We start from the raw sequence: 13,289 nt of genomic DNA on the forward strand, positions 1-13,289 counted from the left end.
TGGCAGCACACACCTTAGAACATGACAATGAATGTTTCCTTGAGATGTTTTTAAGATTTGTGTCTGCATCTTGCAGGAAAGGGCATCGCATATCTCACAGATAAAAGCAGCTTGCAGCAGAAACCTCAGGCCATGGCGAAATTTCCTTGAGATGTTCTTAAGACTTGTGTCTTGTCTTGTCTTGTAGGAAACCAGAGAAGGGCATCGCGTACCTTGTTGATAAAGGCTTCCTGCAGCACACCCCCCAGGCGGTGGCGAAGTTTCTGCTGAGCAGACGAGGGCTGAGCAGACAGATGATCGGGGAGTACCTCGGCAACTGTCAGAAGGACTTCAACAGAGACGTGCTGGAGTGAGTTAGGCTCCATTTTTAGTAGTAGTAGTAGTAGTAGTAAGGGTGTACAACATGTAGTTACTGTAGCATCCAGTATTTGAATATACTGCTGCTGGGATACCAGTTGGCTAGTCTTCACACCACACTTCCAGGCAGCTCTGTTCAACGGGTTCACCCCTTTATTCTGTTTCAGAAAAAAATTAGAGAATGCAGTAAGTTAAATTCTATGACCAAAACAGCACCAAGAAAAGTTTTCACTCCAGTTAGATTTTTGATTCTATGCAAAATTGTGCTTTCATACTGTATTACCCTCCCTGACTTTTAGTTAAAATCTCTGTCAATCTATAAATCTTTCAATAAACTAAATGTAAGCCTTCTAGTCTATCATGCAACATGCCTTTTGCATCATTAATAAAAAAGAGAAATGATATTGCAGTAACAAATTTCTCTGGATTTTATCAACTAAACGGTTGAAATCTGAAGAATCAGACTGAGCGTAGTAAAAGGGTTCCTGAAAGATCTTCAATCTTTTCTAGCCATGGTGGTTTCCCAGCAGATTTAGTGCCCCAGTTCTGACCTGTACTACTCAATACTGCCGTAAATCTGCTTATTTATTTACCTACTGGAGAGGTGAACATGGTGCAGGGTAATGGTGGTCAGGACGGAGCTATAACTCACGATACAAACTGAAACATTGGAGATGCCAAGTGTAACTCAGGATACAAACTTCATCCTAAAATTGGAGATGCCAAGTGTGAAACATTGATTTTCGTCATGTTGAAAGTGAATGTACTTATTTTTCAATGTGTTGTATGAGGTATACTTTCACGGTATGGTTGGAAACAGTACGTTAATCATATTCCTCCTTGTTATGCCTAATGTATCTCAAAGTTTATTTCTGTCTTTAGTAGTAACATGATATATTGCAGGCATAGCTACTGTGCTTCCTCGACATATACTTTAATTGATGACAAAAGTTAATCCATTGAAAGAGGCTCAAAAATTTTCACGTACTTCGATGTGGACTGTAAATGGATCAGCCCAGTTTTTATTATTTCTTTCACCACCATAAAAGTTCCCTGCTGTGTTGAAAGCCAAGTCTGTTCCATTACCGTACGTTCCCCCACGATTCAGGCCATTTCTGCCCTGCCAAGTTCAAATGTGCAATTTGGAGAAGACCAGGGTTTTCCATGGGAGCTGATAACAGGCCAATCCTGTAGGTAATGCCCTGATGCAGGATGGGTAATGGGGAACGGTGGGTCTGGGGGAGCTGGGTGGGTTTGGGGCTGCTGCAAATTATTGGCTTGGTTCAGACAGGCTCGAGCTGTTACTGTAACACACCTCCAAATTACTTTCAAATTGTTAAAACCCCCAAACTGGAGGCAGGACTAGAAATAGAACAACTCTTAGAGTGAACAAAAACTGAAACAACTGTGATTCATAACCTCCACATCCTGAGTGTCTCCCCGACTAAAGAGCCCATATACTTGTTAAACACGAGACACGTCTTACAGTCTGGTCCTTACGTATACATTTCCTGTCTAAGTGTCCACAAATAAACCCTGAAAATACAACATCCTGAGCAGAGGCAGGTTGGGGTAATTTTTGTGCAGCCTACATAATGTACATGAGGGAAGAGCCCATATATTTCTTGAACCCAAACACAAGAGACACCACTGACAGAGCTTTAACCACCTCCTGACATATCCTGTTAGTGTCCACAAATGACGTAAGACCTCGGAAAACTCGACATCCTGAATGTTGTCAGGTTGGGGTTATTTTTGTGAATTCTCCCTGACTGTTTAGTCCATAAATTTCTTCCATCCAAACACATGCAGGAGACATGACTTTGTATGTAACCGTTATAGAAAAAAAACTTAAACTACCATTTATAACCTCGGACCTCCTGACTTATTCTGTCCACAAACAACCTGAACCCCTCAACACAATATCCTGAATGTCGGCAGGTTTGAGATATTTTTGACACAGTGTAGCCCATAACTAAACCCAAACACAGGCTACATAAAGAACAAAAAATTTAACTACTATTTATAACATCCGATTTATCCTGTTAACAAATGAACTAAAAAAGAACCCAGAAACACAACTTCCTGAGCACCTGCAAGTTGGGGTTATTTTTATGTAGCCTCCCTGGCTCAGTATTAAGCCCATATCTTTGTTAAACCCAAACACAGACAAAATAGAAAAAAAAGTTTAACCACCATTTATAACCTCCTTATTTATCCTGCCCACTTACTGGAACCCAGAAACACACTTCCTGAGTGCCTGAAGGTTTGGGTTATTTTTGTGCAGCTGTGAGTTGATGGATCATCTCAAACATGCCGGAGAATTGATCCGACCCGCCATCAGATCAGGAAGGTCCCAGGTGCAAATAAACCTCTCCATATCAGCAGCAAATTACTGCCCTTTCATGGGCCGCATTCTCCCGGACATGGGCTAGCATGGAACATGGAACCACTTAGTAATACAGGCTAACATGAAACCACTCCTCCACTCCTGGGGAAGTGGAAGCTATATGACGCAGGGAAACTGCTGTAGGGGAACTTTGGAGGCAAAGTTTGGAGTGCGAGATAGAATTTTTAAAAACATGTCAGAATTCCCCGGACACACAGACTGACGTGGAACTGCATCTCGGGGCTGGGAAGGTGGGGAGCTTTGTAAGACTGTGAGGGAAACTCCTGGAGGGCAACTTTGGAGGACGGGGTTTGAAATATCACAAGAAAGGTATAGAACGTTTTCTCAGCCTGAGGCCCTGTGGCTCGCACAGAAACTGAACTCTGTTCTCTGCAGGTCTCAGTCCTTGCTGGCCTGTAACTGGGTGTTTGTTTCTTTGTTTGTTTGCTCGTTTATGTTTATTTACTGATGTTTGTTTACAGCTATGTGGTGGATGACAAAGACTTTCCTGGTCTTGAACATGATGATTGTTTCTTTGTTTGCTTGTTATTGATGTTTGTTTGTTTGTTTGTTTACAGCTGTGTGGTGGATGAGATGGACTTTGCTGACCTGGAACTGGATGTTTGTTTACTGTTTGTTTACTGATGTTTGTTTGTTTGTTTACAGCTGTGTGGTGGATGAGATGGACTTTGCTGACCTGGAACTGGATGTTTGTTTACTGTTTGTTTATTGATGTTTGTTTGTTTGTTTACAGCTGTGTGGTGGATGAGATGGACTTTGCTGACCTGGAACTGGATGAGGCCCTGCGGAAGTTCCAGTCCCAGATCAGAGTACAGGGCGAGGCACAGAAGGTGGAGAGGCTCATCGAGGTCAGTTTCAGTTACTCACACCTTAATGTTTGTCCTGATGACCTGGAACTCTCACACCAGGAAGGATATCAAATAACACACAACAAGATGATCTTTCTGTAATGGTACCTAACTTTTGTCAGGCACATTGTATTTGAGCATAGTCTGAGATTGCTTCAAGGACAATTGGAGAGTAGTTACTGAATTAGGGAGTTTAGTAGAATATTGTGAATTTGATGCACGTGGAACTAGTGGGTACGTACTTTATCGTATAATATGTTGTATGCATTTTTTACTTCCAGAAATTGATATCTATCAGAAAAGATGAATAAAAATAAACAAACTTTCCCTCCACCCAGGCGTTTTCTCAGAGATACTGCATCTGTAACCCCAGTGTGGTTCACCAGTTTAACATTGTACCCCCCCAGCAATGTTTGTTTGTTTGTTTGTTTGTTTACAGGCGTTTTCTCAGAGATACTGCATCTGCAACCCCAGCGTGGTTCACCAGTTTAACATTGTACCCCCTCCCCCAGCGATGTTTGTTTATTTATTTGTTTGTTTGTTTACAGGCATTTTCTCAGAGATACTGCATCTGCAACCCCAGCGATGTTTGTTTATTTGTTTGTTTGTTTGTTTACAGGCATTTTCTCAGAGATACTGCATCTGCAACCCCAGCGTGGTTCACCAGTTTAACCACCCCGACACCATCTTCATCCTGGCCTTCGCCATCATCATGCTGAACACAGACCTGCACAACCCCAACATCAAACGGGAGAGAAAGATGAAACAGGAGAACTTCGTCGAGAATCTGAAAGGTACGCCAGCTTCAGTTTCACCCATCTTTCTACACAGGGACATCCAACAGCCAAACTGCCTGACTTGGATGTCCCTGCTCTTCCAACCGTCACTCTTAGTTCCTGTGGACGTCCCCCCCAAACCAGCTGTCAGCCAATCAGAGAATAGGCTTTTCATTTTCAAAAGCTGTCTCGCATATATAAGGGTAAGTTCATTAATATTTATAAGCAGGACGGTCAGGAACTAAGAGTGACGGTTGAAAGAGCAGGGCACATCCAGACAGGCAGTTTGGCTGTTGGATGCCCCTACGTAGTAGGATGGTTTCACCATGTAGTAACGTTATTTCTTTATATATTCCGGGACATGGGGATTCATATAATAGCTGGCTTGTAAGATCGACACATGGCACCAGAAACAACTCGTTGACAAGCTAGGTGTCTTCCACCCAACCACATTTACAGTAAGCGGTACAGCGGGTGCCAAGCAAGCATCACCACAGTCAACCGTCATGGAAGGTCCCTCCAATATCATATGAAAATATGACAGAAAACAGGTTTAATCCTCTCAGATGGGAGTGAGACTTAAACCTATTGGAGAGTGCAAGAAAATGTTGAAATAAAACTAAAACAGTGAGAATGATGCTTTTGTAAGAGTCAGACTTAAACCAACCATCAGTACAAGAAAACTATCCTGCAGGCTTCGCAGGCCCAATGAACCTTCCCCAGTCTTTAATCAGAACCAACGAAGTGAAAGGTTGCCTGGAAACAAAGCGTCCAATTTCCCCCCCCCCCCCCCTGACCACTGTAAACCTGCCCAGCCAGGTACAGGATGAGGTGTGCAATGTTATTGACTTGCAGGGCAGGTGGAACCACAGGCAGTTATGGGTGATACACACCGCACTCTGGTTGGTGCAGTTAGATGTGATGGACATGGTGATGTTGGGGACTTGAACCTGAAGCAATCATGTGTGATAGGTGCTGCACTCTGGTTGGTGCTGCTAGATGTGATGGGCAGGTGATGGACAGGTGTTGTCATGGCAATATTGGAGACTTGATCCAGAGGCAATGTCAGTGTGATGAGATGGCCTCTCTGTAGTCTGCGTCAGATGTGATAGGTGCTGCACTGTGACAGCTGCATCATGGTTGGTTGAGAAAGGTTTGATTGACAGGCGACTGACTGGTCTAGCCATGGTGATTTTGCAGGCTTGAACTCTAGACATGACTTGGACTTTATTCGATTTGCAGTAGTGACAATGCAATGTGGTCACTAGACAGCTAACTATAGCTCTAGGCATGCAACATTATGAGCAGGTTCATCATACTTTTGAAAAAGAGCAGGCGACTTTCACCAGTCCATTTCACCGGTATCTACAGTACATCACTGCCAAAACAAGCAATTGTCACAGTCACCAACTTAAAACAAGGCAAAAACCTACGTTCTCTTTCTGCTACAAAAAAATGTACAGTATGGTAGAACACTGGAGAGGGGCAGGGGGGCCATTGCCATCCTGTATGCAGAACGTCTGGCCATGGAATAATGAATGTCAGAATCAATGGTGCAAGTTCAGCCATGGATTTTCCTGCCATGTTCAGGAAGATGGAGAGAGAGAGATGGGGGAACTAAAGGAGACGTTATCGGGGAGTGTAACGGGCCGGCGGGGATCGATGGGGCATTGATTCAGAACTCACAAACCTGTGGGTCGGCCCTTAGGGGACAGAGGAGGGAATAAAAGAGGAATGACGGAATGAGGGGGTAAATGTGTCAGTGAAAGAGTAAAAAGAAGTGTGAGTTGCAAGTGAGAATGAGTGCATGTGTGAGTGTGAGCAAGTGAATGAGTCAGTGGGTGATAGTGAGTGAGTGAACAAGTGATTGAGAACAGAGCTGACCTCTGCCCTGTGTTGCTAGGCATCACCTGACCTTTGTGCTGTTGTTAGGCAACACCTGACCTTTGCCCTGTTGCTAGGCATCACCTGACCTTTGCCCTGTTGCTAGGCATTACCTGACCTTTGCCCTGTTGCTAGGCATTATCTGACCTTTGCCCTGTTGCTAGGCATCACCTGACCTTTGCCCTGTTGCTAGGCATTACCTGACCTTTGCCCTGTTGCTAGGCATCACCTGACCTTTGCCCTGTTGCTAGGCATCACCTGACCTTTGCCCTGTTGCTAGGCATTACCTGACCTTTGCCCTGTTGCTAGGCATTATCTGACCTTTGCCCTGTGTTGCTATGCATGTTTTGACCTTTGCCCTGTGTTGCTAGGCGTGGATGCGGGTGGAGACATCCCGCGTGAGATCCTGGTGGGGATCTACGAGAGGATATCCAAGACGGAGCTGAAGACGGGCCCGGATCACGTGACCCAGGTCGCCAAGGTGGAGAAAAACATCGTGGGCAACAAACCAGTGAGTGGGACCGTGCTTATGTTGTTGTTGTTGTTGTTATTGTTGTTGATATGTTGTTGTATTATGTGCTCTGTCGTGTGAGGTGTGTGACAACTTCAGAAGTTAAGAAATTAAATGTATTGATTGTAATAAAAGTTTTGTAGTTATGGTTGACAATGTGAAGAGCTCCTATGTTGAGGTGTGTCTGTGTGACCAGTCTGGGTCTGGCTGATATTGGAGAAGTCATGCATTTTTGCAATATTCTGCGTTCGAATAAAATCTCTAGTAGGTAGTTTGATTTGGGAGTGCAAATTGTTACATCTATCTTTCTGTTGTGGTTTCCGCGTCAGTTTGTACTGAAACTCACATGCCCGACTTCTAAAGGATCCCTGTAAGACTGAGACAGTTTGAGAGCCCAGACTGATATAAGACACTTGAGGAATTGCCGTGACGTTAAGAAACCGGAGGCCAGACTGCCCACTATCGGCTTTACACACGTCAGGACAGAACTCTCGTTAAGCTTTCCGCTTCCGGCCGCACGCCGTCATTAAATCTGGGCATTTTTATATCCCCCGGCCGTGGGCACCAATTCCAGCGGTCAATACGGGGCAACGGCAGGAATTATCCAGGCTGATTTATTCAGCAGAAGTGATCATATTCACCAGGCCCAATCTGGGGCCTCGCATCAGTCAGCTAAAATCACAATACTATGGATTTTTCTGTCCCATCCTTCTTGTGATAGCGACGGCACGGGCCGATCCGATTTTGATTGGAAGATTTGTTTTGTCGTGGTGTGAGTGTAGTTTGCTGAATGATGTCTGAAGTTCTTTTCAATGTTTCAATGCTGATAACATCTATGATTGGTGCTTTTACAATTTACATGTGAATGTGGTGCTATGTTCAGTGCATGTAAGGAGCTGATACACTTGTGTTTAAATCAAGTCCTTGTGAGTTTCGTATCAACTTGTTTTTGGCTGAGGTAAACTTTGCAGCCAAAGAAGTTTTTTATTGATAACTAGGCTGCAGGATGGTTGGTCAAAGTAAAAATTCCTTTTCTGGGCACAAAATTGTACCAAAGCCAACAAAATGTCAATACAAAACGTACACACTCAGACACAAATTGTGACAGCCCCCTTACACAGCCTGATACCTGCCAAGATGCCAACAACCAACTGTAACTTCAGATCAATGTTTTTGCCTTTAGACAATAGCACATGTGATCGATTTTGGATTTCAGTATGTTTGTGTGAATTAATGATTTGTAACATTCTGCAGTTGTTTTTGTGTGTTTGTCTCTGTTTTATATGTTGACGACAAGTTCAATGTTATCCTGAGTATTGCACAATGTCATGGTTCAACATCGATTACCAGTGGTCAACAATGTACAGGAAAATATTGCCTAACTAGAAAGCCACAATGAAGATTTTTTGATACCCTACCGAAGACAGTAAGATGAAGCTTTTTGGTTGAAAACATCTTGAAAACTCCAAATGAATGAATTGCCAAAAAATTACTATTTTCAAATTGATGTTTTGTTTTTTTCTGCTTAAAAAAGTAGTTACCAAAAGTTTTGCCTAACTCTACAACATCACCAAACATTTACTCTAAACTAGGAAAGACTGCATGAAAAGACATTTTTTTGCATGATTATTTTGTTGGTATGGTTTAGATTTAGCTTTAGAAATTGACATCAAGTCAACATTACAGAAAAAAGCTGCTTGCAAAAAGAGCATGGCACGAGTTCTTAACGGTTTATTTTATTGGAATGATTTTGCGTTTACTTTTATTTGGTTCCTTTATTGTTTGACCCACAGATTTGGTCGGTCCCGACGCGAGCGCTCGTCAGCTACTCTCACCTTAACGAGGTTCACGATGTGAATAAGAAGGAGAAAGAGCACGAGCGCGCCCTCTTTCTCTTTAATGACTTGCTAGTGGTAGGTCATTACATGTGTGTGACATCAGCGCCCGCCTGGCAATGTCTTCTTCACCGGAACATGGAGGGCTGCAAAAGTCAAGAAACTGTTTACCTGCTACATTTTTCTTGGAAGAAAACAATGTTTTTTGAGATTGGCAAACTAAAATTTGACCAGGACCCTTCCAAGGTTGTTCCAAGGTCGTTCCTCCATGTTCTGCAGAGAAAAGTCATTGTTGGGGGGGCAGACACAGATTTGCGGAGGAGCCACACTCTATGCCGGGAACTTCAGGAAAGGCATTCTCTTACTGTACAATGCCATTCAGTACCCAGTTTTTGTGAAGAGAAAAACTGAAACTGTTGAAGGCCACAGCTGGGTAATCATGCAGAATTGATTGTCCAAATGAGAAATTTAGATCCTTTGATTCAGCACTATGATCAGATCAAAAGAGTTTTTTTTTGGTCGACTAGACTCAACAGGCAAAGCTTTTTTAGACTTTGCACAAAAGAAAACTGGTTCATCGACGAAGGTTAACGTTAGACATCCAAGTAGTAAGATGCACAAAACAAAATTTACTTCAGAAACTGGATGGCTTTTTTGAATGGTCTGACGTTACAGGTAGCATTAGTCCACTGTCTTTCCTCCGTACAAACCAATTGCTGCCGTCGACAAACAAACAAACAAACAAACAAAGACTTACTTCCAGAAGTTCCCCGGTCCAGAGTGCGGCCCCCCTCCCCCATTCACCACTCCTCTCCACCCCCCTCCCACCCCTGTGTTCTCTCAACGTGTGCCGATGGTTTCCCGCCAGGTGCTCTCTCTGCCCCACCGGCGCCTGGTTTGCTATTGTAGACTTTACGAGATCCATGACCCAAATAAGCGGGAAAAGCTAGGGCTGCACCAGCGTGAGATCTTTCTCTTCAATGACATTTTGGTGGTAGGTTTCTCTTCTTCTCCGTAGGTGATTAATATTGTGATTAACCCATGCATGGAAAATTACTTCTTCCTTCCCGTCTCCTCTTCGTTTAACGTTTCAGTCTGCGTTTCCTTGCTCACGCTTTCTATCCGCAATTAACACAATCGTTACTGTAATTGATAATGATGATCTTCAGCCTGTAACCCGCTATTTATAATTCACAAAGTATGGCAGCTTTAGCACATGCTACAGTCATTGTAATATCACTCTGTAAAGCACCAAAAATCAGTACTAGTTACATTTGAATGTGTTATAGAACGTGTATTTGTCCCTTGGTGGGACGCTATGTGCTCTTGCTGCCATTCTTGTGAAGCCATTGCTCTGACTAACTCCCCACCCCCCTCCCCCGCCTAACTATGCAACACAACCACCCCCCTCCCCCGCCTAACTATGCAACACAATCAGCTGTCTGACAGGCTTTGCTTGCACACTCTCTCAGCTCCATGTCTCTGCAGTATGTTGTCATGGGTCATGCTAAAAGCTTGCAAACATTCGTTGATGAAATAATGTTTTCGAAAATCTACTATTGACAGTTTTGATGAATGGAAAACGTACTAAAACGTAGGCCCCACTTTAATTTTGATACAATGTATAGATTATCTAATACTGTAACAAAATGTGCATTGGGTAGACAAGTCTCCAAGTCACCATACGTGCTCATACTGTAAACACCAGGCCTCAGTGACAACACTGGGGTACAAGTGGCAAAGTTCCCATTTAGAACTTTTGAGGTTGCCAGATGGTTGGATTCACTTGCAATACTGTGCCCTAGACAAAGTGGATAACTAGCCACTGCCGCCACTCACTACACAATGTGACTACATTGAAAACTGTATGTGTAGCTCCGACTTTGTCACATAAAATCCTGGATGTTTACAGTGTTAGCCTGTACAGTGCCTTGAGAATTTGTCTACTCCATGCACCTACATTACAGTTACAAAAGCTTGACACCCCTTTCATACAGAATAGTGATTATTTGATCTCAATCTGACTAACAGTTTTATGCAGAAGCATGTTTCCTTTTGAATTTAAAAAACTTAGCTTTCCCGCAAGCATGAGATGTGATGAGTAAATCATGATTATCATTTGTTTTATGGTGACCTGTTTATATTGACCAATGTCAGCTTTTGCGGTGTTTCTGCTACATTTAGTTGTTTCAAATTCATGTTAACTTTTGGCCTTTAGCCAAGGATAAATATCTGTCAGTTGAAATTTTACTTTTGTTCCCAAATTTGAGAAGACGATTGGAGAGCAGAGTTAAGCAGACCCACAGGAAAAGCTGACGTAGGTCCATAGAAGCCCGCTGACGGGCCAGAACAACATGATTATTAGTTTCTCAGACAGAACGAAAAATGGAAGTCAAATTTTGGTAGTTAATAAACAAGTGGAAAAAAACATAACATGTATGTTTGTCATCTTCATGCCTTCTCGGCACTTCAAGTCATAAAGTTGCCATATCATTTTTCTACTGCCCTATGACTTTTAAAGGTCTTATTTAGTTTTATGATCCCAGACTTCAACTGTTACAGTTAATTTCAAGCTAGGAAACTCTCATTTTTAAAAAGTCTTAGGAATCCCAGTCTCATTTTGAAAGATCAAACTTGTAAGTTTATTTCAGTAAGTCAGCAAACTGTGTGACCTATTTGGTATTTTCTATAAAGTCTTAAAAATCGCAGACTCATTCTAAAAATTCAATTTTCAAAGGCGTGAGAAATCCCAGTTTCATTTTAAAAGGTCAGAGAAGCTCCCATGTTGTTTCAAAAGCTGTCTGAGGAACATTAAATCATGTTGAAGTGACCTTGCCCACGGACTGACTCGCCCCCCTCCCCACAGGTGACTAAGATCCTAGCCAAGAAGAAACACGTGGTGACGTACAGCTTCCGACAGGCCTTCTCACTGCTGGGGATGCAGGTGCTGCTCTTTGAGACGTCTCGTAAGTATGCTCAGAAGATTCCTCAGACTTTCTTAAGGAAACAGACAAGAATGCTCTTGTCTATGTAGCAATATGAAACCTTGAACAATGCTGACCCTTTGTAGTGTCAGCAACCAGAACACAAATCTTTCACAAGTAAAGCTCAGTGAAATCACACATCAATGGGTAGAATATAATGTTTCGTGTGATAATAGAAGATTTTTCTTGGACATCACAAGTAGAAACGTTGAAATTTACCCATTTTGTTCTTTGTGTTTGTTACAGATTATCAATATGGAGTCAGATTGACAACAATGATAGACAATAAGGTAAGATTCACTTCCTCAACACCTCACACATGTCTGGGTTCTGATGAATTTGTCATGATTCCATCCAATCCAGAATTGAACCCAGCTTTTGGTGACTTGTGCAAACTTGTGCACATACTCTGATGACTCATTCAAAGTTTTGAACTTACTCTTAGGCCACACCAATTTAATTTCTTGGTTCACGGATTCCCTCGCTTCTATTTTTTTGGAAAAAAAATAAAAATAAAAATTTCCACTCAGCAATTTTCACCCATAAATGAAACCATTCACCAACTTTTCTGGTGTAACGAATTGGCCTTTATATTATAAGCTCCTTAAAGTGTGGGTACAGGTGTTGTTACCATAAAGTAATAGTGTTTTTGTACTTTTTTCAAGCTGACAACTTTTTAGTCTTTATGTTTTGGATTAGCCCTTACCTTTACCCCAACCATTTTACAATTTTTATTTTTATTTTGCCCTCTCGCTCCATATTTTTTATGAAAAAATCCGTGAACCAAGAAATTAAATTGGTGTGGCCTAATGACTTGTTCAAATTTGTGTTCATATTCTGATGACTCGTTCAAAGTTGTGCACATATTTTGATTACTTGTTCAAACTCGTGTTCATATTCTGATGACTCGTTCAAAGTTGTGCACATAATTTGATTACTTGTTCAAACTTGTACGCATAGTCTGATGACTCTCTCAAACTAAGTTTGATAGTCTGATGACTCTTTCAAACTTGTCTAGACGTTCTGAAGACTCTTTCAAAATTGGGCACACGTTCTAATGACTCCTCCAAACTTATGTGCACATGTTCTGATGACTTGTTCAAACTCGTGTGCGCATGTTCTGATGACTTGTGTGCACATGTTTTGATGACCTGTCCCACCCCTCCGCAGGTTCTGATGACATTTAACGCGCCCAACGCACACGACCGTGAGAAGTTTGTGCAGGACCTGCGGGAGTGCATCCTGGAGGTCAACGAGATGGAGAATCTCAGGATAGGAGGTGAGCGTCTCGAGAACCGTCTCCTGGTGACTTGAGAATAGATCTTGCACATTGGGCCACATCAGTTTATGTTGTCACCCCCCTCCTCACTCCACACACACCAATGCAGGAACAGACTTGGTTTTGTGTTGTCCATTATTTTCTATTGTCCTCTTTGCATGTATATAGTTGATCAGCCGTTCAATTCATCACTGTCGTCTTTCTTGTTTATTTCTTTGTATCACTTCTTTTCTGCTGTCTTTTCCTTCTGTCTGTGTGAACTTTTTGTTTTCCTATCCCCTGTTTGCCCTACTCTTTCCTGTGTCCCTCTCTCTTGTGCCCCCTGCCCCCCCCCTCAAGTGCCCCTTCCACCTGTCCCCCCTCACCCTCCTGTGCCCCCTCCTGTGCCCCCTCCCCCTCTCTTGA

At 42.6% G+C, this 13,289-nt stretch overlaps 1 protein-coding gene across 12 annotated transcripts in view; it reads left to right on the top strand.

Moving 5' to 3' along the window:
* The window catches only part of LOC118415773 (IQ motif and SEC7 domain-containing protein 2-like), a 129,238-nt gene that overhangs the window by 110,106 nt on the left and 5,843 nt on the right, over positions 1-13,289 (top strand). For 11 of the 12 annotated variants that reach the window (XR_004831140.1, XM_035820590.1, XM_035820587.1 and 8 more), the window contains 8 exons: positions 188-349; positions 3,501-3,615; positions 4,235-4,409; positions 6,647-6,786; positions 9,490-9,615; positions 11,488-11,587; positions 11,852-11,895; positions 12,776-12,884. Coding sequence is in view for 11 of the 12 variants with exons in the window: in XM_035820590.1 (XP_035676483.1) it covers positions 188-349; positions 3,501-3,615; positions 4,235-4,409; positions 6,647-6,786; positions 9,490-9,615; positions 11,488-11,587; positions 11,852-11,895; positions 12,776-12,884 (971 nt within the window). In the remaining variant the exon portion in view is untranslated. Of the gene's footprint in view, positions 1-187; positions 350-3,500; positions 3,616-4,234; positions 4,410-6,646; positions 6,787-8,579; positions 8,700-9,489; positions 9,616-11,487; positions 11,588-11,851; positions 11,896-12,775; positions 12,885-13,289 lie in introns of all 12 variants that reach the window. The other variant, XM_035820581.1, reaches the window with a different exon arrangement.

This window comes from Branchiostoma floridae, chromosome 5 (assembly GCF_000003815.2).
Source record: "Branchiostoma floridae strain S238N-H82 chromosome 5, Bfl_VNyyK, whole genome shotgun sequence".
Classification (NCBI taxonomy): Eukaryota; Metazoa; Chordata; class Leptocardii; order Amphioxiformes; family Branchiostomatidae; genus Branchiostoma; species Branchiostoma floridae.